This window comes from Bos indicus, chromosome 10 (genome assembly GCF_029378745.1).
Source record: "Bos indicus isolate NIAB-ARS_2022 breed Sahiwal x Tharparkar chromosome 10, NIAB-ARS_B.indTharparkar_mat_pri_1.0, whole genome shotgun sequence".
NCBI lineage: Eukaryota > Metazoa > Chordata > Mammalia > Artiodactyla > Bovidae > Bos > Bos indicus.
Genome location: NC_091769.1, coordinates 76,938,330 through 76,965,812, shown reverse-complemented (window position 1 = coordinate 76,965,812; position 27,483 = coordinate 76,938,330). Strand labels below are relative to the sequence as shown.

The window sequence follows — 27,483 nt, the reverse complement described above, 5'->3', positions numbered from 1 at the left end:
CTTCTTGATCTCAACTAAGACGTGAGTTAATGGCTACTCTCCCAGGTCATATTTGATTACTTTTGATTTCAGACCTGCTACATCACCTGGGCAGGGACAGCCATAGAAAATGCTGCTGATTTCCTAGTAGAGTCCTGAAACTGTCATAGGTTAAAAGCAATACACACTCACTTCATGTTCCACCCACAATTTTACTGTAGGAAGCACATAGATTGAAACTAAAGTTGATGATCAGAGAAGGAAGACAATTCTGTGGCATGTTTTTAATAGCAGTTAATTTTTGCAAAGAAAATGAGCTTGTCACTAACCTTTCCCAAACCTTCATCAATTCTTATCCTATTTCCTGGAAACAAATGGCAAAGGAACTCCTGGTCTAACAAAAGTTGGCTGCACAAAAAGTTTTCTGTATCACAAAAACAAAATTTTTTGACTGATAGGAAACAGTACATGTTAAAAAAAGAAAAGGAAAAGTCATCTAGTTACCCATTCCCTTCTCCAGCTCCCATGACAAAATTATACCAAATGCAATACTCCTGACCCTGTAGCCTAAAGTCTGGAGTAGGCTGGGATCTGAATGTACCAGAGACGTTATTAAATCAACCCTCCACGCCAACTGTCCCCAGCTGACAGGCTACATCTGAGTGACTCCGGGGCTGTGTTGGGGAACTGGGCTCAGCTCTTCTCAACTCAGAGGCACTTCCGAACTACAGAACATTTTGATCCATGGGCTTTCCAACTTGTACCTTAAGGAACTGGCAGACTGACCACGAAGCTACCAGCTGTCGTGGGCGCAACTCCGAGCAATTCTGAAAAGCAAAATGTGAATGACACTCTAACTATTCAAAGGGGGAAAAAAACTTAGCTTAGAGACCAGAAATTCACCAACGTAATTTAAAAAATCACAAGCGGCAAACACTGAGCCAACACCAAGAGGGGCACACTCTGTGAAAAACAAGTATTCATAGATCACGCGTCCGCTCACATGACTAGACAATCCAGTAGATCAGTTTTCTTTTAAGTCAGCAAGGCGTTTCGTTCTCGCTTACATGACAATTTCCAACAAAGTGGGAAACTGTCTCCTAGATCAGGGTTCTAAATAAACCCCAAATGTGTATATTGGAATCACTGGAGGGCTAATGAAGAACACAGAGACCCAGACTTGCTGAAGCAGGAAAGAGCTGGGCCTCTGTATTTTTACAGGGGTCATTCCCAGGTGATGTGGATATACACAAAGTTTGAATACCACAAGTCTTTGCTGTGTAATTAGAATCACTTTGGGGATGTTTAAAAAAAAAAAAAAAAAAACCCCAACGCCCAGGCCATACCTAGTACCAATTAAATGAGAGTCGCTGACGGCGGGCCCGAGTGGCAATAGTTCTAAAAATTCCCCATGTGACTCCAGTGTTCAGCCAGGTTTCAGTGCTTCTCTAACTTGAGTGTGTACAGAAGCCACCCAAGGATCTCATCAAACTGCAGATCTATTTCAGCAGAACTAGAAGGACCCGAGATTCTGCACATCTAGCAAGTTCCCAGGTGACAGAGATACTGCTGGTCTGGGGACCACATTTTGGGTAGCAATGTGATACATCTGCTCTGTCCAACAGGTAGCCACTAGCCACATGAGGCTATTTACATTTTAATTATATTAATTAAAATTGAGCTCCTCAGTCACACAAGCCGCATTGCAACTGCTCAATAGGTACATGGGACTAGTGGCTGCCACAAAACATAAAACATTTCCATTGCTTCAGGAAGTTCTATTGGACACTACTGCTCTATCATCCAGCTAATAAAAAGTACATAAAACCTCTAAGAGGATCAAGTTCAAAGCAAGAGTATCAACGATTTACTCAGACTTTTAGGGGATGATTAAGGACAGATCTAAAGTGGTTGATTCTGGACATCACTGTCACCAGTGTGGATGAAGGATTTAAAAGCATGCATAGTATGTAAGCAAATCATCAAAACAAGCAGGGAAATCTCTACGGGGAGGAAGTCCAGAATAATATTAAACAAATCAGAAGTCAGCAAGAATAAAACAAATGAGGGAGTTCCCTGGTGGTCCAGTGGCTGGGAATCCTCCTGCCAATGCAAGGGACACGGGTCTGATCTCTGGTCCATAAGGATCCTGCATGCCATGCAGCAACTGAGCCTGTGACCCGCAACTGTAGAGACCCACATGCCCTAGAGCCCATGCCCCTCAAAGAGAAGCCACCACAATGAGAAGCCCGTGCACTGCAACGAAGAGTGGCCCCTGCTGTCTGCAACTAGAGAAAGCCCGCATGCAGCAACGAAGACCCAGTGCAGCCGAAAATAATAAATAGAGAATAAAACAAATGAAACAGATATGAGTAGCAAGTAACGTACTTAGGGATGGCAGGAGTGGGGGACGAACAAAGCATATAAATATAAGGCGGGAAATACCAAGGAACACAGCAGAAAAAGGACCAGAGGTTAGGGTTCATGAGTTGTGAACAGCAATGAAAATGCTTCTTAAAAGCATCATAAACACAGTATTGGTCAGAGCTATAACTGGTTCAAGACTCTGTTTTCCAACTCAAAGGAAATTGAGAACAGAGTTGTAAAAATGTCTCAATACAGAAGTGATTCCAAGGCTTACTATTACAGAATACCACAGTGAGGGAGCTACCCAGCGAAATACCTCAAGTATACAAAGGATAGGGCTTCCCTGGTGGCTCAGATGGTAAAGAAACCACCAGCAATGTGGGAGACCTGAGTTTGATCCCTGGGTCGGGAAGACCCCGTGGAGAAGGGAACAGCTACCCACCCCAGTATTCTGGACTGGAGAATTTCATGGACAGAGAAGCCTGGCAGACTACACAATCTGTGGGGTTGCAAAGAGTCGGACACGACTGAATGACTTAAAAAATAAAAAATACAAAAGATAATTACACAAATTTTTGGTAAAGAAATGAGAATTGAAGCTACTCTGTAGCAAGAAGAATTTAGTTTAGAGATAAGAAAAATTTAGATTTAAGAAAAACTGAAGTTGGTTATTTTAGAGCAGAGTTTCACCACTGTGGCACTATTGATATTTTGGGCTGGACGATTCTTTGTTGTAGGGACTGTCCTGTGGAGAACATTTAGCAGCATCCCTGACCTCTCCCAACTAGATGCCAGCAACACCTGGCCAAAAATGCCCAGAAGACAAAAGGAAACATAAGCTATCTTCATTGAAAGATAAGGAAACAGACGGATTAAATTTAAAATTAAAGGGAGAGATATTTTAGGAACTATTCAAGGGACAAGCTACTGATAAACTTTCTAAAGGGAAATGAGAAAACACTGGCACCTGAAAATTTAATCTTTGGGAAAACTTTACAAATGGAAAGGTCCTAAAACAATTTTTAAGTTAAAGATAATTTTCAGATCTTATAGAAGCTAAAAGACCTAACTTAACACGGCCATGGTTTCCCTGGGGTCTTCATTTTACTCCATGTGTTTCATTAAGTAGCTTTCAATAACGAAGCAAGGGATTCTCATTTTTTAAAAAATGCTTCCTTCAGTGCTAAAGTCATTAACAAAGCAAATGTATTTAGTGTGGTTCCAAAATATTCATTTCTTTAAGGTAAACACACATATAAATTTATGGATACAATCTCTTAAGAAGGGCACACTTGATTCCTATAAATATATTATTATTGAATACATTATTCTTGAACTGAATATATCATTCTTGAAAGGTCTGACACCAGCAGTAAAAGCCTGGCCTTGCTGGCTCTGGTCAGCAGTCACAGGAGCTGACAAAAGCGGTTTGTCCACTAGAGGGACCTCAGCTTGTCACATTGTTCCCAGGACAAATGGAAGCACAAACGTGAACAAAACAGGAAAGAGAAAGAAACCCATGTGTGTGAATGTGCGTGCGTTGCACACTAGGTCGGGGAGCGGAGAGAGAGGACAGTAGAAAAATAAACTCCAGAGCTAAACACACCCTCTATGTCACCTTAACATTGGTATAAAGAAGAAGAAAAAAAAACCTGACCACATTTTCAAAGCATTTCTTCTCCCTGTGCAAAATAAATAAAAAAGCAATCTCCAAAATTAGGTAGTCTTTAAAAAAAAAAATCCCCATATTTTAATAGAAGTCATTAAGATTTCTCTATTTCTTACTAAAAAGAGTTTATACTCTTATAAGCCAAGCTACTAGGCTCTGTTCATAACAAATATTATTGGCATCTATAATTAATTGCCTGCTAGGCATAAAACAAAGTTCATTATTGGAAAGTCTAGGTAATTCTTTAAAAGCTTGTTAAATCAATGTTCAGAAGAACCACAGGTAAAACTTTGAAGGTGGGTGTGATACAGAAAATTTCAGTCATGAACTATCAAGGGGCTCTTGCAATCAGGACAAATCAGCTTCTAAATTTTAAAACATTCTTTTGATTACAAAACAATAGATTCATTGTAGAAATTTTAGAAAATGCAAATAAGATTAGAAAAGAAAAAAATTACCTTTAACCCCATCATCCACACAAATAACTCCTATCATGTGTATATATACATCCTTCTGTTTTTTCCTATGTGTAGAACCACCTTTAATTTTAATCTATAAAAAATGAATCTTTAACTACCTTTTTTCATTTAAATCATGAGTATCTCTATCAAACACACACATTTTTATACATAAATATAGTACAGTATAGTGAAAGTTGCTCAGTCATGTCCAACTCTTTGTGACCCCATGGACTGTACAGTCCATGGAATTCTCTAGGCCAGAATACTGGAGTGGGTAGCCGTTCCCTTCCCCAGGGGATCTTCCCAACCCAGGAATCGAACCCAGGTCTCCCACATTGCAGGTGGACTCTACCGTCTGAGCCACCAGTGAAGCCCATATATAAAAACACACAATTATGTAGATACAAATTTGTAATTGAGGTATAACTGACACGTAACATTAGGTTCTGGTGTACAATGTTATGATTTGATATTTGTATATACTGTGAAATGATCACCATAGGCCTACCGAACACCTGCTAACTTTTTAATTTTTAAGTGGCTGCATAAGATTTCACTGTATGTATCACGACACAGAGACTTCACCTAAACTTTACACTTACGGCATCCCCAACTGTTGATATTTAGGTTGTCTTCAATTGGTCAGTGTGAAAAGCCCTTCAACGGGGTCCTCTCTTCCTAACTGATGTTGTCACAAAAGCTGCTCCAACATTTATTTCCTCAGAAAAGCTTTACCTATACAACACCATAAAGCACCGAAGAATTGATGCTTTGAAACTGTGGTGTTGGAGAAGACTCTTGAGAGTCCCTTGGACTGCAAGGAGATCAAACCAGTCAATCCTAAAGGAAATCAGTCCTGAATATTCATTGGAAGGACTGATGCTGAAGCTGAAGCTCCAGTACTTTGGCCACCTGATGCGAAGAGCTGACTCATTAGAAAAGACCCTGATGCTGGGAAAGACTAAAGGCAGCAGGAGAAGGGGACGACAGAGGATGAGATGGTTGGATGGCATCACTGACTCGACAGACATGAATTTGAGCAAGCTCCAGGAGATGGTGAAGGACAGGGAAGCCTGGTGTGCTGCAGGCCATGGGGTCACAAAGAGTCGGACATGACTGAGAGACTGGACAACATACAACACCAAGTACAGAACCTAGAAAAAACTCAAAATGGATGCTGATCCAAGTTCTTCCACTTCAGGAAGCCCTTTATCATTTTCCCACTTCAGATCAGTCTACATCTACAGGGGGCCTCCTTCCTGCTCCAAACCACTGTTCCTCTAGGGGGCGTCTGTACTTCACTCTCGCCGACTCCTCCAGAGTCTTCTGTCTTCTCTCACATCCGATTTTCCCATTCCATCTATCCTGACTGTGTATGTGACGGGTGGGGGGAACTTCCCAAACAACCCGCAACCCCCAACTGGTATTTCAAAAACACACAGGCCTTTATTTTGACAATTAAATTCCTGTTACTGCAGAAACTGTGTCCAACTCTACATCCAGGGCTAGAAGCAACGAGGCTTGCAGCAGCTCTGTGATATGGAAGACAATGCGTATTTTTCCTCTCCCTCTGAAAGCACTGTACACATCACAAGGGTTAATGGCCTAATTCTTTATTATCTTTTCTATCCACATTCATCACAAGACACCCTGCCCAGGAAGGCAAGAATGAGAGGTTATTGTTAAGACGGAATGAATGAGACAATGTGTGGTTCTGTTCTTCTGACCTGACAGCGTGACCCAGGCAGAGGGACTGTGGCCAGGGAGGCGCACAGCCTGGCCTCCACGCATCCCGGCACAGCTGCCCCTGCGCACCGCAGGCAGACAAACATGGCTCCAGGCCTCCCTCTGACCCTCTACCTTCGGAGAAGCAGGGGAAGCAGTTGAGGTCAAGATGCTGCTGAGAGAAGGTGCTCTCTTTCAGTGAGAACTAAGGCATCAGAGCCAATTCCTGGCAGCCCCTTCCTACCTTGGGTACCCCTCAGACTAGAGTGATGATCAGTTTTTTTTTCTTTAAAATAGAAACTGTGGGGCTTTCCTGGTAGTCCACTGGTTCAGAATCTGCCTTGCATTGCAGGGGACACTGTTTGATCCCCAGTCCAGAAAGATCCTGCATGCCGTGGAGTAACTAAGCCCATGGGCCACAAGTCCTGAGTCTGTGCTCTAGAGCTCACAGGCCGCAGCTACTGAGCCCCCATGCTGCAACTACTGGAGCCCAAGCCCGTGTACAGCAACGAAGACACCCAGTGCAGCCAAAGATAAATCAAATCTTTAAAAATATATATATAAAGTGTGATGAATTTCTAAGGATGAGGAGCCACAATGAGGACACCCTCTGCAGAAGCACTTTGGGAAGAATCTTTTTCAATTAGTTGCTTAGATCTCTAATCATTAATGAGAAGTTGAGGAAAACGATGTCCTGACATCTGTACACCAAGCCGGTAACATATCCACCGCTATCAAGAGCCATACCACCCCCCAGGCACTGGTAAGGAGGGACTTCCGGGCAGCTCTTTATGGAAAGCAAAGGCATTTTTGTCCACGGGGTTGCCACGTGCTTCCCCACAGAAGCTATTCAAATGTATACTGTACTTTCTGGAAAAATCAGGTTTCTCTGGTGTTGATGAAGACTTTTCTCAAAGACCAGAGCAAGAGCCCAGAGAAAAGGCCACAGAAGAAACAGAATCCTTCTCTTGGAAGTTCAAAGTCTCGTTCTACCCACGAGCACACAACGGGCTTCTGAAGTGGAGGAGTTTCAGGAAGTTACTGGAGGTCAAGAGAAGGGCAACGGTTTTCTTTGCAGCACTCTCGTGTTTTTCATTCAAAATAAACAGAAACTGAACAAAAAGAACCCTCAAACTCAAAACCCAATTTCAGGGGACACCCGGGGCACCCCAAAGCCAGACTCACTCTGTGGCCACCATCTGGGGGATGGGCTCATCCAGGAGTTCCAGGCTATGCAGGATCCAGTAGCAGAGCCATGGGCGGCTGGCATCCAGACACTGCGAAAGGAACAGGGCAGAAAACACACCCCTTATTCAGAATCGTTCCAAGACCCTGCTGACAAGGCGACATCTGTCTCCCTCCCGGCCGCCTGGCAAGGAGGAGAAGGGCCACCTCAGAGGGATGAAGGACACTTTGCCTGGAGGCCTTAGCCCGGAGCTGAAGTGACCATATGTGAGCAAAGGACAACGGGACAAAGGCGTTTAACCTGAACCCAATGAGTCCTTCCCTGACAGGCATTGAAAGAAGCCAAGCAGAGGACTTCTCATACGGCAGAAACTCAAGTGCTACTGTTTTCTCAGTGTAGACCCAAGGAGAGCCACAATTACAGGGAAGGATTTCCTGCATTCACTCGTTTATTGATTTAACAAATATTTAATAAGTATCTCCTCAGGCCCAGCACTAGGGGCACAAGCATGAATAAAATTCAGTTCCTTCTCTTGAGGTGCTTGGGTTAGAATGTGTGTGGTTATCTGTAGAGGAGGAGGGCATTAGACAGACACGGAAGTACTAGTGCATTTCTGGAATAAGGCAGAACAAGACAAGTGCATACACAGAGCTGGATAAATGCTATAACGGGCACATGGAAGAAACTGGCTAATTCTGCCTGAGCAGCTGGAAAATGTTTCCAAAGGTGACCTGTGAACAGGTCTTGATCCTAGTTCAAGCCATAAACATTCAAGCATTCAAGCCTAGGCAGGCTGGTAGTATTATTGCCCCAGTTTTATGAATCTAAAGTGTATAAATGGTGTGTAAATGAGATCCAGAGAGATGAACTTTTTCCAGATGACAAAGACAGTAAATGTAAGAAACAAGAACCCAGGTTTCTAGACTCTCGATCCAGTGCTCTTTTCCTTGGCCTAAGCTGCCGTCTTCATAAACGTGCACATAAATACGCTTGCTCACCACCTAGGGGCAGCTGGTGTGCTGACAGAAGACGTTGCTATGGGTTTCAGTGCCAGCTCCTTCTCTCATTAGCTACATGGTGGTGGTGGTTTAGTCACTAAGTCATGTCCAGCTCTTTGTGACCCCCATGGACTGTAGCCTGTCAGGCGCCTCTGTCCACGGGATTCCCCAGGCAAGAACAACGGAATGGGTTGCCATTTCTTCTCCAAGGGATCTTCCTGACCCAGGCAACAAACCCAGGTCTCCTGCTTGGCAGGTGGATTCTTTACCACTGAGCCCCTTGGGAAGCCCCTCGCTAGCTACATGCCTTTGAGAAAATTAATCAATTAATCTTGCTAAGCCTATTTCCTAATCTAGAAAAAAATACCTACCTCCTGGACTAGCTGTGAGGATTAAATGAGACATTGAATGACAAACTTTAGCACACTATTCGGTGAGCTGTTAGCTGTCATGGTATTAACTGTATCAGGACTAACTTGACCCTAACCATCGAGGATTGAATACTGAAAGTCCACAGGCCAGATGTAGCCCGTGGACATGTTCTGTTTGTTCCCTGTAGTGTTTTGTTTGTTTAATTAGAATTAGTTGTAACAGCTACATGTTGAGAGATTCATAAAGAAATCTGAATTTCTGGCTTCATTTCAAAGAACAAGAAGAGATCTGGCAACCCTGGGTCCGCAGTGCTGCTTGACAGCAGCTGGCAGGAACAGAGCAAAAGCGTGGTCCTCCAGTTTGCCTCAATTCTGCTCCCCCGACCATCACCCACCACCGCAACCCAGCCCACATCCCTGGCTTATGCCACCTGCTTGAGTCTATAGGCCCAAACCCCTGCCATAAATAATCAAATGCGGGCCAAAGAAAAAGCAAGTGAAAAGCAGAGCTTCTCTGTGGAAAGTGGGGCAGGCAGATTGCAGCCTCTGGTTCACATTTACCCTCTGCCTGTCACTCAGCCCCTAGTCCCAACACCCTTCCCCTCCACTTCTGATGCCCTCCCCTGAGCCCCTCTGTGGACCCCGAGGGCTCTAAGGAATATTGACTTAAAGTCCACTTCATGTCTGAGCATTTTTACCGTGTTCAATTGCAGAGTACTTTCTGGGACTTATACACTGGTGCTCTGGCCAGTAGAGAAGTTAGATCTGCTTACAGGGCAATGGGGTGAAGATATCTAGACTCCCTTTTAGCTAATAGTCAAAGAGCATCTAGAAGAATGCACATGAACCCTCCGCAGCCACAATGTGGGTGGAAGGAAGTCCCCCTGCCCCGAGCTGGGGGCTCCAGTAGCTCTGAGCAAGAAGAGACTAGAGCTCTAGTTCTGTCCTTTCAGAAGGAGGCGTCCCAGCTCTGTGGGGCCAGGCGGCTGTGCACCTGGATCCTACCAGAGCCACGTGGACAGTGAGTGAGCCTGCAACAGGCCAAGCCCACACATGCCTTTTACATCAAACAGAAAAAAGAAAAGAAAGATTAAGGCAGATAATCTGATAGAGAGAGCTCCTGGGAGAGAAGTTTACCTCGTAGGCATCTGTCAGCTGTCGGAGGCCTCTTTTCAGATAATGGAAGTGCTTCTCTCTCTGCAAAACAAGCCTGGAAAAACAAAGAGCTTTAGTAAAACTACTCTCACAGCCCCTGCTTCCCCAGTACAGAACACACGTGTGCACGTGGGCACACCTGCACATTCACACCCGCACACGCACTCTCACCTTCTGGTCACCGCCCCCCCGCAGTCAAACCTGTTCAGCTTCCCAGGACACCTACCCCGGAGAAAAGAGGCCAGCCTCTGAATGCCCCTCAAGTGTCTGCAAATCATGCTGACAAATGTTTGGGGGGATCCTCTCCCTTGTGGCTGGTAGCTTTGGGCGAGAAACACCACCATAAGCACACTTAGCCAGGCAGCAAGAAACCATCCAGGAAGTTCCTCTGGGGTCCAGCTGAGAACAGATACGTTATGGCTCTCCATCCTGAGCCTCGCCGCGTCCCTGATTTGGTTCACCTCTATTGTTCCAGGCATTTCTTCTGGGGTCACTTTTCTGAGGTCTGAGGTTTGTACTCTGCCTGCTCCTCACTCATCCGTCTGTTACTGTGCTATGCTGTGCTAAGTCACCTCAATTGTGTCCGACTCTGTGACCCTATGGACAATAGTCTGCCAGGCTCCTCTGTCCATGGGATTCTCCAAGCTGGAGTGGGTTGCCATGCCCTCCTCCAGGGGATCTTCCCAACCCAGGGATCAAACTCGCGTCTTTCATGTCTCCTGCATTGCCGGGCAGGTTCTTTACCATTAGCACCACCTGGGAAGCCCTCAGTCTATTATTCCCTCCCCCACATCCCACCTCCACGTGCTGCCCCACAGTCCTGGCTGGAGGATAATATCTGTATGCTGCAGCCAGTCGTTCTCCTTGGCCCTGATGTCAGCAGCACTGGCTCTAAGATGGACTGTATCTGCCGTGACCACCTGCACAGGCAGGCCAAGGGCAGGGGGGTGTGTCTTTTGCTGGGTCTTACAGAAGGGGTCTGTTTGTGTGGTTACAGACGGAAAGAAAAAAGCAAAGAATTTGAGACATTCACTGTGCTTGCTGATTCCAGAAAAGAAACGAAAGAAGAAGCATTCTCTTCCCTAGGTATTCAATTCAACAATTGTTAACTGAACTCCCACGGTACTGTGCACAGAATAAGTAGTCTTTACTTCAAAAAGGCTTCCAGTTCAGTACTGGAAATGAGATAAGGACATAAGTGGCTACAAGATGATGAAAAAAAAAAAAAAGGGTAGGCTTCATAAAGAAAAAACATATAAAATGTTCCTGAGGCTCTAAAGAGGTTGGGGGAGGCTTCTCATTCAGAAAGAAATGATCAGGGGAGGCTGCGCGAACAGGTGGAACTTGAGGTGGGGGCCCTGGAAGAGGGAGAATGTTTTTACAGGTAGAGGAGAAGAGGAGGTGAAGTGATGGTGGGAAGGCAGTTCAGTCAGAAGAGAAACAACAGGAACCAAAACAGGACCATCCAAGAGAACGTAAGAGTCTTTGTACTGTCTAATAGGAAGCCACAAGCCACATGTGGGTACTGAGACTTGCAACGTGGCTACTGTAACTGAGCAACTAAATTTTAAACTTTGTTAATTTACGTTTAAATGGGTGCAAGTGGCTAACAGCTTTACTACATCCTACAGATGAATATAAAGCATGCAGGGGAACTGACAAGTCAGGGACTTGGCCTGGCTATTAGCAATGAAAGAGGAATGATCAAGAAGGGATCTGGGATGCCAGCTGAGAAATTTAACTCAATGTAACACTCAAAGGGAACCTGCAGTAACATGGGGAGACTTGGAGGACATTATGTTAAGTGAAATAAATCAGACAAAAAGACGAATACTGTACAATCTCACTTGTATGTGACACTCTAGGGCTTCCACCAAAAAAAAAAAAAAAAGCCCTGAGCTCACAGATATAGAAGACAGACTGGTAGCTGCCTAAGGTGGGAGGTGGAAGGGGATGGCAGTGAAATGGGTGACGGGGGTCAAAAGGTACAAAGCTCTAGTTATAAAATGAGTAAGTCATGAAGATGTAATGTGCAGCACGGTGACCTTAGTTAATAATACTGTATTGCGTTATGTGGCAGCCTGAATGGGAGGGGAGTCTGGGGGAGAATGGATACATGCATATTACAGCTGAGCTGCTCTGCTGTGTACCTGAAACTATTACTACACTGTTAATCAGCTATACTCCAACATAAGATAAAGTTGTTTTCAATGTAAATAATAATACTGCATTGCATATTTGAAAGTAGCTACCAGAGAGGATGTTGAAACTTCTCATCATAAGACAAAAAATTTGTGAGTACATATAGTGCTTAATGGGCTTCCCTGGTGGCTCAGATGGTAAAGAATCTGCCTGCAGTGCAGGAGACCTGGGTTCAATCTCTAGGTCAGGAAGATCAAGAAGGAAATGGCTACCCACTCCAGTATTTTTGCCTGGAGAATTTCATAGACAGAGGAGCCTGGTGGGCTACAGTCCATTGGGTTGCAAAGAGTCAGACACAACTGAGTGACTTTCAATTTCACATGGTGCTGAATGTTAATCGGACGTACTGTGGTGACCGTACTGCAGTATATACAAATACTGAATCATTACACTGCACACCTGAAATGAATATAATGTTACGTCAGTTATACCTCAATAAAAAAAAAAAAACTGGCACAAGAAACCTTTGAGGATTTTCAGCTGAGAAAAAAGTAACTACAATCATGGCTTTAGAAAAATTATCTGACCCCACTAGGTATTCGGTATGTGTTTACAAACTGGACTGATGAAAACACTTAAGTGGGAATAGATGAAGCAGGAAGACAGGGTAAGACACTGTTAATGTCAACCAGGGGGCGGTGGGGTAGGAGCTAGGTTCAAGAGGGAGGGGACATATGTATGCCTATGCCTGATTCACACTGGTTTGTTACTAAAGAAGGTAAATCTGTAAGCATGTGAAACAGTGAGAATGACTAACCAGAGGGAAGGAAAAATTAACTTTTATGGGAAAGCAGGATGCTGATACACAAAACTGTTCAAAGCATGGTCCAAAGGCTTCTTGGGATGGACCACCTCACTCCAGAGAAGATGCATGTTTCACAGTCTGAGAGCAAGGAAAACCATTTCTGGGATGAGGAATAAATGGTAGGATGTAACAACATTCAGCTTCAGCCTTGAATTTCAGCCAAATCTACTTGGCAGTGGCTCCGAAAGGCTGAAGAGACGGATGCCTCCTCGGCATCATTCCTGACACCCCTGGACCAGGGCATGGTCAGTGGTCTGGGGAGCATGTGTGTGTTTCTCTCACATCCAATCAACATCATGACCTCAGAGACACACACGAGCTGTGTCACCCAGATTAATCGCTAACATCTGAATATTCACTTTAGCTAACAAGGAAGGTTTGTTCCTGCAATATAATACCAAAATTTTTAAATTTGACTGATGAAATGTTAAATATTGTAATTGTGACAGTAATTTAAAATGCTGATTAAAGTTTCATATCTCTTCTTATGTCCCAGAAGTTCATTCTACGGTGAAGATGTTCGGCCCCAGCCTTATATTGATAAGCTGATTTATATTCTATTATTCACCCACAATGTGTAATGTCTCTATATTAATTAGCATGCTGTGACATAAGATGCTAATTAGCATCCTTTAAAACACTCATTTTCATAGGCAACAATGATAAAATGGGAAATGTCAGATTCCTGAAATAAACCCAGAGCCCTGATGTATTCTATTTCCACAAAGGAGGAACATTTTTTGTTTTCTACCCACATCTGACCTAAAGACCTATGAATCAAGGGACTTCTCTCCTTTACTGCCTTCCACTGCTGCTGCTAAGTCTCTTCAGTCATGTCCGACTCTGTGCGACCCCATAGACAGCAGCCCAGCAGGCTCCCCCATCCCTGGGATTCTCCAGGCAAGAACACTGGAGTGGGTTGCCATTTCCTTCTCCAATGCACGAAAGTGAAAAGGGAAAGTGAAGTCGCTCAGTCGTGTCCGACTCTTAGCGACCTCATGGACCACAGCCTACCAGGCTCCTCTGTCCATGGGATTTTCCAGGCAAGAGTATTGGAGTGGGGTGCCATTGACTTCTCCGTGTCCTCCACTACCACTCCCCAAACACAGCTTCTTCTCAGATTATAACCTCCCAATCTCCCTCCCATCTCAGTAAGGATAAAAGGAAAGCCCAAGACCTCTACTCTTATGGTGGGTGACAAGGGAATGTCAAATGATCAAAGGTCCTCTGGGAACACAGAGGACCTATGTCCACAGTGGATAGAGACTCAGAGAACAACAGGTGAGTCATCACAGTGCAACTCTAACCACAAACCCCTCCTGAAGCCACCGTGCCCCACAGCATTACCAAGTCCCACTACCTCCGGGAAAACACCCTGTACTGGCCAGAGGGCTCCTTCTCCCCGAGCTGTTTACATAAACAGTGTCATTTGCTAAGCTCCAGCTGCCACTCATGACAAGAGTCGTAATTCATTTTCTGAGGTCGGGGCTTTGGGTTAATGCAGAGATTTAGGTTAGCAGTTTGGAAAAAGACTTCTCTGCTTAGCTGATGCTTTCCTTTTCCAGGGAAGGAAGATGAAGAGAATTTTTCCACCTGGCTTTCCCTTTTTCTGACTCTTTTTCTGTCTTGGTGAATCAGAGTTTTCTAGCTAAACTTCTTTTTTAGGGAAATAGGGACAAAAAACAAAGACACAAAGTTAACTGAGGCTAGAAATATTTGTAATGCTCCAGTAACTCCTGCCTGGAGAATCCCATGGACAGAAGAGCCTGGAAGGCTGCGGTCCATGGGGTCGCTGAGGGTCCAACAGGACTGAGCAACTTTACTTTCACTTTTCACTTTCATGCACTGGAGAAGGAAATGGCAACCCACTCCAGTGCTCTTGCCTGGAGAATCCCAGGGATGGGAGAGCCTGGTGGGCTGCCATCTATGGGGTCACACAGAGTCGGACACGACTGAAGCGACTTAGCAGCAGCAGTAAGTGAAAGACAGACTGACCCAGAGACTGACTTGCCAGGAGTCAGTGCGTGAGGAGGTGTCAGGAAGTTGGGAGACGTGAACAAGATCAGGCCAGATTTTAGACCCATAAGCTTCCCACCCAGAGAGAACCAGCCCAGCCAGTGGCCCAACTACTCTACGTTCAGAGATTGTCTAGGAAAAGTACTGTAACATCAATGTAAAATGATGAGCAAACACAACTTGAACTACTGATGAGGAAAGATCGCACAGGGTGGTTTCAGAGAAGCAATCTGTGATTAGAAGAGAAATGCCCTTATGAAATTCTAGTGTGATACATTATAAAACTGGGGGGGGGGAGGGAAATGAAGGTTCAAATTAATAAGTTTCTGTTTATAATCCCCCTTTTGGAATTTCTGCCTCAAAAGAGCTTAGAAGGCTTCAACTTGCTAAGCACCAACGAAAACAAAAGGCATTGTATCTCTCACTTAAAGTGTGGCCCCAAGAATCTGCTGCACAGCCACCAAAAAGGGCCAGGCTAGGAGAGGCTCAAACGCCCCACATTTCCCAGTCAAGTCATAACACACACCAAAGGAATCCATCCTTTTCCATCCCCCTGACGCTATATCTGTTTCAAAGTGTTACATGAGAAAGAAAAACTTGAGAGTTCTGAACACCAGTACAGAGGGTCAGAACTAAGCTACAGAATCACAAACTTTTTCTCTCTCTCCATCTTCAGAGCTCAGAGTTCAGGCTCTGAGGGGCATTCCCATGTAACACCTGATGGCTCAGCTCCAGTGCACAACTCCTCCAGTCGGTATTCTAACAGTGGCAGGAGCTAGAGTCAGGAGCATCTTCAGGGAGCCACAGGTGAGGAAACACCAACCTCATAGCTACAATACCCCGAGGTTGGACAAGCTCAAGGAGGAAAGAAGAAAGGCTCCCACGGGAGATGGTACTTCCCAGCTCCACTCAGACTGCTAACCACAGCTTACCTTGGTACAAGGTGGTTGAACTTGTAAGAACTGAAGACCTCTTGGATCTTTTCTTCTACTTTTGCCTGGTAAGGATGTAGCAGATGGGAGAAAGAAAACAACAACAGGTAAGACTTTTATCAGCTTTTTGTTCCTCTCGCCACAAATGCCTACTGGCTAGAGTTCCTTGGTGTGGCTTTGAACCTAACAGCATGATATGACTGCATGCAGTAGCTCTGCAGGAGGACAGGTTTGGGACAAGGACAGAAAGAATGATCTGCACCACGTTAACATCACAACCCACTTCTCCAGTAAACTAATCCGTAATATCCAAACGAATGGCGGTTCTGTGGTTTGGCATCCCGACACCAGCTACTCGGAGATAAAGACAGATCCCTTTTGCTTGATCTGTTCTTGCCTGCTCTATGAAGTTGTTTAGGTGTTCGTTAACTGGTCATTCTCAAATACTCAATTTCTGCCAAGGGTCCTACTTCTTACTGTCAGATTTAATAATTTAAATACAGATTGAACAGTATTAAAATTCCTGAAGGGATTTACAAGAATATCGATCGTGGGGACACCAAAGAAACAGCACACCTGATCATCAGACCTTTGTCACACAGCAACTCCACAGTCCCATAAAACATAGACTCTCAGAAAGTCAAGTCACAAAGGAAATGAGATGACCACTCTCCTCTGAAGACCACAGCATGATGTGGTCACCAGCACAGCTTCCCTAAGGAAAGAGCACAGTAGTGCCGGAGGGGACTGACCAGCAGGACACAGGGTTTCAGCTTCACAGCCATCCTTGCTTTGTGAGGCCAGTCCTTGCTGAGATTCCAAGATACGTAATAATGTCCTCTCGTTGCGGTTGTTCAGTTACTAAGTCATGTCCAGCTCTCTGCGACCCCATGGACTGCAGCACGCCAGGTTTTCCGGTCCTTCACTATCTCCCACAGTTTGCTCAAATTCATGTCCACCAAGTCGGTGATGCTATCTAACCATCTTGGGAAATATAAAAAATGCATTATTTAATATTTCTGAAACACCCACTGAGTTAGAGCTTCCAGCTCCTTTGACAAGTGTGCAAGAATCAAGATGAGGGGAGCAGTGATGTGTATCAGCTAAAACGGCAGCCAATCTAAAATTCGTTTATATTTGGTTTCAGGATATGCTTTGGTATTTGCCTTTGAACATGAGTTTGAGGGACTGTCTGGCTAAGAATTCACAATACTTCAAAAAACAGACTGAAGTCACTGTGAGATTGTCTCATGAGGAGTAAGAAAGTCATCCCAGACTCCTCAGGACTCTCTCCCTGCCAGACATTGATATGGGACTAATGCAAAGCACCAGACTCAGCGGAACACAGACTGCGTTGTCAGCCATGCCTCCCTTGGTATATGCTGAACAAGATTAAAAAGAAAGAAAGAAAGAAACATATGTCAGGAAGATCATTAAATAAAAAGATGTGTGTACTATATACTGGGGGGTTGCTGTTTTGTTTTTCTATAATATACTGTTATAGTTCAAGTGAACTGATGGATTCTGAATAAAACAAAAAGCAAGTAGGAGGAAAACTCACTTCCTGTACCTAAACACAAATCAATTCACATCCATATGACTTAATAATATTCAGAGGCTAATGGATGAGCATTCTAACTGACACGTAAGACCCCCAGGAGGCAAAGCTTCCAGCTGAGAACTTCTTAGGGAAGTCCCACCATCAGTCACCATTTGGGCAACATAAGCAGCCAGGAACCAGGTGATGAAAACCAAGGTTTATTTCTAAAGTAAGACACCTAACAGAAACACAGGTATGTCATACCTGCAAAGAAGAAACTGCTTAAACCATTCCCAACATAGTCTCATTTCTCTTCTGGTTTCCTAATTACTCCTCTTCAGAATGAACAAGTGACAGTCCAGTGAAGTTAGTAACTGACTTGTGTCTGAAAATATACATTATAAATTCTAATAAATACCAGAGTATTTCAGATCAGCTGTTCATGATAATGAACAAATAATTCACTTTATTTTCTCTTAAGAATGGGTATGTTTTTCCAACAGTTTTATCAAGATATAATTCATATACCATTCAATTCACCCATTTAAAGTGTATTATTCAGAGGTTTTTAGTATATTCACAGAGCTGCGTATCATCACCATAATCAATTTTAGAACACTTTCACTACTCCAAAAAGAAACCCCATACCCCTAAGCAATCACCCTCAATCCTTCCAGTCCCTGTCAATCACTAATCTACTTTCTTTTACTATCCACTTGGCTATTCTGAATATTTTATATAAATGGAATCAGTTGACGAGCATTTAGGTTGCTTCTACTTTTTGGCTATTATGAATAATGCTGCTATGAATATTCTTGTCCAAGTTTTTGGATGGATATATGTTTTCATATGTATATACCTAATAAAATTTCCCAGGTGGCGCTAGTGGTAACGAACCTCCCTGTCAATGCAGGAGACAGAAGAGATATGCATTCAGTCCCTGGGTTGGGAAGATCCCCTGGAGTATGAACTGGAAACCCACTGCAGTATTCTTGCTTGGAGAATCCCAGGAACAGAGGAGCCTGGTGGGCCATAGGCCATACAGTCACAAAGAGTCAGACACAACTGAAGTGACTTAGCATGCACGCACGCATGAAACTGAGAAGGACCCTTTGGGCCTCCTGGGCACAGAAGCCTTTCTCTGCCAGCACCCTTTACCCATTCCTTGTTTGTAGGGAACAGACACCAGCCTTCATGATCTTCCCTGATTTCCAAAGGGCAGATTCAAATACTTGCTAATCAGGGAAGGGAGGGGATGCAGAGATAAGGGAGTGTTAGCCAGGAAAGGACAGTGCAGCCTGGGACAGGGTCCTGGTGCTGTCTCAGCTCAGTTCAGTCACTCAGTTGTGCCTGACTCTTTGCAACCCTTGAACTGCAGCACTCCAGGCTTCCCTGGCCTTCACGAACTCCTGAAGCTTGCTCAAACTAATGTCAATTGAGTTGGTGATGCCATCCAACCATCTCATCTTCTGTCATCCCTTCTCCTCCTGCCTTCAATCTTTCCCAGCACCAGGGTCTTTAACAGTGAGCTAGTTCTTCGCATCAGGTGGCCAAAGGATTGGAGTTTCAGCTTCAGCATCAGTCCTTTCAATGAATATTCAGGATTAATTTCCTTTAGGATTCACTGATCTCACAGCTGAGAAAAGAAGAGAAGCTAAAGGCAAAGGAGAAAAGGAAAGATATACCCATCCGAATGCAGAGTTCCAAAGAACAGCAAGGAGAGATAAGAAAGCCTTCCTCAGTGATCAATGCAAAGAAATAGAGGAAAACAATAGAATGGAAAAGACTAGAGATCTCTTCAAGGAAATTAGAGATACCAAGGGAACATTTCATGCAAAGATGGGCACAATAAAGGACAGAAACAGTATGGACCTAACAGAAGCAGAAGTTATGAAGAAGAGGTGGCAAGAATACACAGAAGAACTATACAAAAAAGATCTTAATGACCCAGATAACCACGATGGTGTGATCACTCACCTAGAGCCAGACATCCTGGAATGTGAAGTCAAGTGGGCCTTAGGAAGTATCACTATGAACGAAGATAGTGGAGGTGATGGAATTCCAGTTGAGCTATTTCAAATCCTAAAACATGATGCTGTGAAAGTGCTGTACTCAATATGCCAGCAAATCTGGAAAACTCAGCACAGGACTGAAAAAGGTCAAATCCCAAAGAAAGGCAATGCCAAAGAAAGTTCAAACTACTGCACAGTTGCACTCATCACACACGCTAGCAAAGTAATGCTCAAAATTCTCCAAGCTGGCTTCAACAGTACATGAACTGAGAACTTCCAGATGTTCAAGCCGGATTTAGAAAAGGCAGAGGAACCAGAGATCAAATTGCCAACATTTGCTGGATCATAGAAAAAGCAAGAGAATTCCAGAAAAACATCTACTTCTGCTTTACTGACTATGCCAAAGCTTTTGACTGTGTGGATCACCACAAAAATTCTTGACAAGATGGGAATACCAGACCACCTTACCTGCCTCCTAAGAAATCTGTATGCAGGTCAGGAAGCAACAGTTAGAACTGGACATGGAACAACAGACTGGTTCCAAATTGGGAAAGGAGTACATCAAGGCTGTATATTGTTACCCTTCTTTTTTAACTTATATGCAGAGCACATGCGAAATACTGGTCTGGATGAAGTACAAGCTGAAATTAAGATTGCCAGGAGAAATATCAATAACCTCAGATATGTAGATGACACCTCCCTTATGGCAGAAAGCAAAGAGGAACTGAAGAGCCTCTTGATGAAAATAAAAGAGGAGAGCTGAAAAAGCTGGCTTAAAACTCAACATTCAAAAAACTAAGATCATGGCATCCAGTCCCATCACTTCATAGCAAATAGATGGGGAAACAATGGAAACAGTGAGAGACTTTATTTTCTTGGGCTCCAAAATCCCTACAGATGGTGACTGCAGCCATGAAATTAAAGACACTTGCTCCTTGGAAGAAAAGCTATGACCAACCTAGACAGCATATTAAAAAGCAGAGACATTACTTTGCCGACAAAGGTCCCTCTAGTCAAAGCTATGGTTTTTCCAGTAGTCATGTATGGATGTGAGAGTTGGACAATAAAGAAAGCCGAGTGCCGAAGAACTGATGTTTTGAACTATGGTATTGGGAGAAGATTCTTGAGAGTCCCTTGAACTGCAAGGAGATCAAACCAGTCCATCCTAAAGGAAATCAGTCCTGAATTTGGAAGGACTGATGCTGAAGCTGAAACTCCGATCTTTAGGCCACCTCATGTGAAGAACTGACTCATCTGAAAGACCCTGATGCTGGGAAAGATTGAAGGCAGGAAGAGAATGGGATGACAGAGGATGAGATGGTTGAATGGCATCACCGACTCAATGCACATGAGTTTGAGCAAGCTCCAGGAGTTGGTGATGAACAGGGCAGCCTGGTTTGCCACAGTTCATGGGGTCTCAAAGAGTCAAACATGACTGAGCTACTGAACTGAACTGAACCAATCTCCTTGCTGTCCAAGGGACTCTCAAGAATCTTCTCCAACACAATTTAAAAGCATCAATTCTTTGGCACTCAATCTTTATGGTCCAACTCTCATATCCATACATGACTTCTGGAAAAACCATAGCTTTGACTATATGGACCTTTGTCAGCAATGTGATGTTTCTGCTTTTTACTACACTTTCCAGGTTTGTCATAGCTTTTCCAAGGACTAAGTGTCTTTTAATTTCATGGCTGCAGTCACCCCATGATCTGCAGTGATTTTGGAGCTCAAGAAAATAAAATCTGTTTCCACTGTTTCCCCATCTATTTGCCATGAAGTGATGGCACGAGATGCCATGATCTTTTGAATGTTGAGTTTTAAGCCAGCTTTTTCACTCCCTTCTTTCACCCTCCTCAAGAGGCTCTTCAATTCTTCACTTGCTGCCATTAGAGTGGTATCATCTGCATTTCTCAGGTTGTTTATATTTGTCCCAGCAAACTTGATTTCAGCTTGTAATTCATCCAGCCCAGCATTATTTTCTGCTTCACCCAAAACTCTGCCTCTGAGATTCGATTTGGCCCTAGTGCCCAGAGGCCAAGTTTTTGGCATGACTAGGAGTCAAACTGCTGGATCATATGATATATTAATGTGTAATCATTTGAGGAACTGCCAGACTTTTCCACAGCAGTCATACCATTTTATATTCCCATCAGCAGTATATGAGAGTTCCAGTTTCTTCATATCCTCAGCAACATGATATTATGTGTTTTTGATCATAGCCATCCTAGTGTTTGTGAAGTAGCAGATGAAAGTGAAGGAGGAGAGTGAAAAAGTTGGCTTAAAGCTCAACATTCAGAAAACGAAGATCATGGCATCTGGTCCCATCACTTCATGGGAAATGGATGGGGAAACAGTGGAAACAGTATCAGACTTTATTTTGGGGGGCTCCAAAATCACTGCAGATGGTGATTGCAGCCATGAAATCAAAAGACACTTACTCCTTGGAAGGAAAGTTATGACCAACCTAGACAGCATATTCAAAAGCAGAGACATTACTTTGCCAACAAAGGTCCATCTAGTCAAGGCTATGGTTTTTCCAGTGGTCATGTATGGATGTGAGAGTTGGACTGTGAAGAAAGCTGAGCGCCAAAGAATTGATGCTTTTGAACTGCAGTGTTGGAGAAGACTCTTGAGAGTCCCTTGGACTGCAAGGAGATCCAACCAGTCTATCCTAAAGGCGATCCTGGGTGTTCTTTGGAAGGACTGATGCTAAAGCTGAAACTCCAATACTTTGGCCACCTCATGCGAAGAGTTGACTCATTGGAAAAGACTCTGATGCTGGGAAGGATTGGGGGCAGGAGGAGAAGGAGACGACAGAGGATGAGATGGTTGGATGGCATCACTGACTCGATGGACGTGAGTCTCAGTGAACTCCAGGAGTTGGTGATGGACAGGGAGGCCTGGCGTGCTGCGATTCATGGGGTCGAAAAGAATAGGACACAACTGAGCAACTGAACTGAACTGAACTGAAGTCACTATAGTTTTGAATGCCTTTCCCTGACGGCTAATGATATTGAGCATCTTTTTATAGGTTTATTGGACACTTGTAGATATTGTTTGGAGAAATGTCTATTCAGATCTTTCTTCATTTTTTAAACTGGGTTATTTGTCTTTTATCAATGAACTGTAATAAATCTTTATGTATTCTAGATACAAGTTCCCTGTCCTACTCCCATTCTGTGGGTTGTTTTTAGGAACTGGTGTATTTTTTAATAGAAAACAATCACTTCAAAGCACAAAGTATGATTTTCAGAGTACAACTTTTAAAATAGTACTAGCAATAAGCCTACAGTTTTTTGAACAAATAGTAGTGGATTAATACAGAAATGAAAAACTAGTCATCTGAGGATGAGAAAATGAAAGTAATCGCCAAAGCATGCAACATCCTTTTCTACTTCCCCTTCTCTGCATGTCATCTGCCAGTGTTATATAAATCTGAGTAATTTTGTCACTGGGAAGATATAAGCATTCTTTCAATGTTCTGATTTGCATAGCAGAAGGAAAGGAAAAAAGCTAGTTGTATACAAAAGAGTTAACATAGCAGGCCTGAGACTGCTATCCTTAGGAAGGCCTCCTTGAAAGGTAGACCCTCGCTGGAGTCTGGGAGCCTAGAATATGCCAGGGTTCCCACCATTCCCAGAGCTGATAAGACTGGCTCACTAAGCCTAAACTGTAGAAGCAAGTTAGTTTATGCTGAGCAGCTATTTTCCTTCTGGGAGCCTGGAATTATTCTAAAAAGAGGGTGCTGGCTTTTAGTGACCAGGCCCACTAAAAACCATGAGCAACAAGTCTCTAACGGGCTTCCCTGGTAGTTCTGCATGTGTGGTCACAGTTTGATACTGGAGAAATTAAATTCCTTCTCTGTGACTCCACTGGGAGAGGACTCTTAGACACTTGTCCTAGATTCCTGCAGATTCCACCCATGAGCCTCTCCCTTGGCTGATTTGCTTTCTAGCCTTTTGCTATAATAAGTCATCACCTTGAGTACAGCTATATTCTGAGTACTCTGAATCTGTGTAAGCAGAAAAGGCAGAGGTCCGCAGAGAAAGAAAATCCAACCTGACTTTCCTGACATAAGAGAAGCCATTTTTGGCCTAAGCCATTCTGGGATCTAAGCCTGGCCACAATACTTGCCCTTGAACAGGTCTTAGTAATCAATGATCTTAAGACACCAAAGAATGCAGAAACTATCAGGCAAGAAAAATAACAGTAACAAAGACAACACATGAGTTGTGAAAATTCCTAGTTCTCTTTTAATGGTAAAGAGCAGCTTGAGGCCTCAACCACCAGATCTACTGGAACCAAAGGCTGACGATGCTGATCTTTACTGATGCTTCTGACTTGAACCAACTAAAGCTTGGACTCAAGCCTAATCATGAATATGCATATACCCTAGTAAAACTTCCCCAGCTTTGCTGTTAAGGGAGACACTGCCTTGGGAAAGATTCCCCAGTGTTCTCCCTATTTGTAGTAATAAATCTTTCCTTCTTCCAATCTTTTATTTGACTGTGTCTTTTGGCTCAACATCCATCAAGAGGGAAACCCAGTTTTCAGGAAACATAAGTAGTGCTCAAAATTCTCTAAGCCAGGCTTCAACAATATGTGAACCATGAACTTCCAGATGTTGAAGCTTATTTTAGAAAAGGCAGAGGAACCAGAGATCAAATTGCCAACATCTGCTGGATCATTGGAAAAGCAAAAGAGTTCCAGAAAAACATCTATTTCTGCTTCAATGACTATGCCAAAGCATTTGACTTTGGATCACAACAAACTGTCGAAAATTCTGAAGGAAATGGGAATACCAGAACACCTGACCTGCTTCTTGAGAAATCTGTATGCAGGTCAGGAAGCAACAATTAGAACTGGACATGGAACAACAGACTGGTTCCAAATAGGGAAAGGAGTACGTCAAGGCTGTATATTGTCACCCTGCTTATTTAACTTATATGCAGAGTACATCATGAGAAATGCTGGGCTGGACGAAGCACAAGCTGGAATCAAGATTGCCAGGAGAAATATTAATAACCTCAGATATGCAGATGACACCACTCTTATGGCAGAAATTGAAGAAGAACTAAAGAGCTTCTTGATGAAAGTGAAAGGGGAGAGTGAAAAAGTTGGCTTAAAGCTCAACATTCAGAAACCTAAGATCATGGCATCTGGTCCCATTCAGTTCAGTTCAGTTCGGTCGCTCAGTCGTGTCCGACTCTTTGCAACCCCATGAATCGCAGCACGCCAGGCCTCCCTGTCCATCACCAACTCCTGGAGTTCACTGAGACTCACGTCCATCGAGTCAGTGATGCCATCCAGCCATCTCATCCTCTGTTGTCCCCTTCTCCTCCTGCCCCCAATCCCTCCCAGCATCAGAGACTTTCCCAATGCGTCAGTTCTTCGCATGAGATGGCCAAAGTACTGGAGTTTCAGCTTTAGCATCATTCCTTCCAAAGAACACTCAGGGCTGATCTCCTTCAGAATGGACTGGTTGGATCTCCTTGCAGTCCAAGGGACTCTCAAGAGTCTTTTCCAACAGCACAGTTAAAAAGCATCAATTCTTCAGTGCTCAGCCTTCTTCACAGTCCAACTCTCACATCCATACATGACCACATTACTTCATGGCAAACAGATGGGGAAACAGTGGCAGGCTTTATTTTGGGGGCTCCAAAATCACTGCAGATGGTGATTGCAGCCATGAAATTAAAAGACACTTACTCCTTGGAAGGAAAGTTATGACCAACGTAGACAGCATATTAAAAAGCAGAGACATTACTTTGCCAACAAAGATCCCTCTGGTCAAAGCTATGGTTTTTCCAGTAGTCATGTATGGATGTGAGAGTTGGACTATAAAGAAAGCTGAGTGCCAAAGAATTGATGCTTTTGAACTGTGGTGTTGAAGAAGGCTCTTGAAGGTCCTTTGGACTACAAGGAGATCCAACCAGTCCATCCTAAAGGAAATCAGTTCTAAATATTCACTGGAAGGACTGATGTTGAAGCTGAAACTCCAAAACTTTGGCCATCTGATGTGAAGAGCTGAATCATTTGAAAAGACCCTGATGCTCGGAAAGACTGAAGGTGAGAGAAGGGGGACGACAGAGGATGAGATGGTTGGATGGCATGACCGACTCAATGGACATGAGCTTGAGTAAACTCCGGGAGCTGGTGATGGACAGGGAGGCCTGGCGTGCTGTAGTCCATGGGGTCGCAAAGAGTCGGACACGACTGAGTGACTGAATTGAACTAGTACTAGTGAATCAGTAAACCTAAGAGTGGTCTTGGGGGTCTCCAAACATTAGTAAAATTAAAAATTTAGCCTTTGGGACAGAATTAAGAAAAGCAGTCACAACAACTGCATAGTGTCTATAAAGCAAGAATTATAATTAAATTCCTTTTTAAAATTTTATCAAAATTCTCAGAATTGAGGGTAAGTATTTAAAAAGAAAGTTACCTAAATCATGAAGAACTCTAACACTGTATAGCTCTCAAGTCAGAATTAGGAAGGAAGGGAGTAAGGAAGAAAGGAAGGAAGATTCAGCTTCAATATAGAGATGCTAAAGTGTGTCCGCTTTCCCAGGACTTTGATTTTATCTTGAATTTTATCTTGAATTTCCATGTCTCCTTTTTACCTCAAAGCAAGAGACTATCCTGTTCTAGTTAATCTCTCCTTTCGGCAGGAGAGGCCCACAGGCAAGGCAGCTACCAACTGGCCGCAATACAAAAGGTTATTAACAGCCCTACAGTAAGAGATGACTTTCTCTTGTGTAAACAGCAAAAAGCCCATAGGTTCATTTCTCTTGAGCACAAAGCACACAGTCTGTGACCATGTTAATGAAAGTGATTTGGCTCTCTTCGGAGGAGGATGACATCCGAAAGCATCTGTTTCAGAAACACTGCTACATGAAATGTTACAAGAAAGGTCATCAGGATTAGTCATCAGAAAATTTAATCCCAAGGGATTAGCTCTTCAAAAATGTTAAACAACTTGAAATAAAGGATCTTTGATTGGCTCCAGATTCAAACATACCAGAAAGATATAAAAAGAATCTTGAGAAATCAGGGAAACTGAAAAACAAATGTGAATATTAGATGGTATTAAAGAATTATTTTTAATCTTCTTAGTCAGTCAGTTCAGTTGCTCAGTTGTGTCCGACTCTTTGCAATCCCATGGACTGCAGCACACCAGGCCTCCCTATCCATCACCAACTCCCGGAGTTTGCTCAAACTCATGTCCACTGAGTCAGTGATGCCATCTAACCATCTCATCCTCTGTCGTTCCCTTCTCCTCTCACCTTCAATCTTTCCCAGCATCAGGATCTTTTCAAATGAGTCGCCTCTTCGCATCAGGTGGCCAAAGTATTGGAGCTTCAGCTACAAATCAGTCCTTCCAATGAATATTCAGGACTGATCTCCTGTAGGATGGACTGGTTGGATCTCCTTGCAGTCCAAGGGACTCTCAAGAGTCTTCTCCAACATCACAGTTCAAAAGCATCAATTCCTTGGCACTCAACTCTCTTTATAGTCCAACTCTCACATCCATATATGTACTGAAAAAACGATACTTTTGACTAGACGGACTTTTGCTGGCAAAGTAATGTCTCTGCTTTTTAATATGCTGTCTAGGTTGGTCATAGCTTTTCTTCCAAGGAGCAAGTGTCTTTTAATTTCATGGCTGTGGTCACCATCTGCAGGGATTTTGGAGCCGCCAAAAATAAAGTCTCTCACTGTTTCCACTGTTTCCCCATCTATTCGCCATGAAGTAATGGGACCAGATGCCATGACCTTAGTTTTCTGAATGTTGAGCTTTAAGCCAACTTTTTCATTCTCCCCTTTCACTTTCATCAAGAAGCCTTTTAGTACTTCTTCAATTTCTGCCATAAGAGTGGTGTCATCTGGATATCTGAGGTTATTGATATTTCTCCCAGAAATCTTGATTCCAGCTTGTGCTTCACCCAGCCCAGCATTTCTCATGATGTACTCTGCATATAAGTTAAATAAGCAGGGTGACAATATATAGCTTTGACGTACTCCTTTCCCTATTTGGAACCAGTCTGTTGTTCCATGTCCAGTT

The 27,483-nt window shown here is 43.5% G+C and overlaps 1 protein-coding gene across 2 annotated transcripts in view; it reads right to left on the bottom strand.

Annotated features, from left to right (window-relative positions):
- FNTB (farnesyltransferase, CAAX box, subunit beta) overlaps positions 1 to 27,483 on the bottom strand; it is an 80,492-nt gene that overhangs the window by 29,901 nt on the left and 23,108 nt on the right. For both annotated transcript variants that reach the window (XR_002181638.2, XM_019969067.2), the window contains exons 2-4: positions 15,867 to 15,931; positions 9,894 to 9,966; positions 7,387 to 7,478 (exon numbers count right to left, since the gene is read on the bottom strand). Coding sequence is in view for 1 of the 2 variants with exons in the window: in XM_019969067.2 (XP_019824626.1) it covers positions 7,387 to 7,478; positions 9,894 to 9,966; positions 15,867 to 15,931 (230 nt within the window). In the remaining variant the exon portion in view is untranslated. The remainder of the gene's footprint in view (positions 1 to 7,386; positions 7,479 to 9,893; positions 9,967 to 15,866; positions 15,932 to 27,483) is intronic.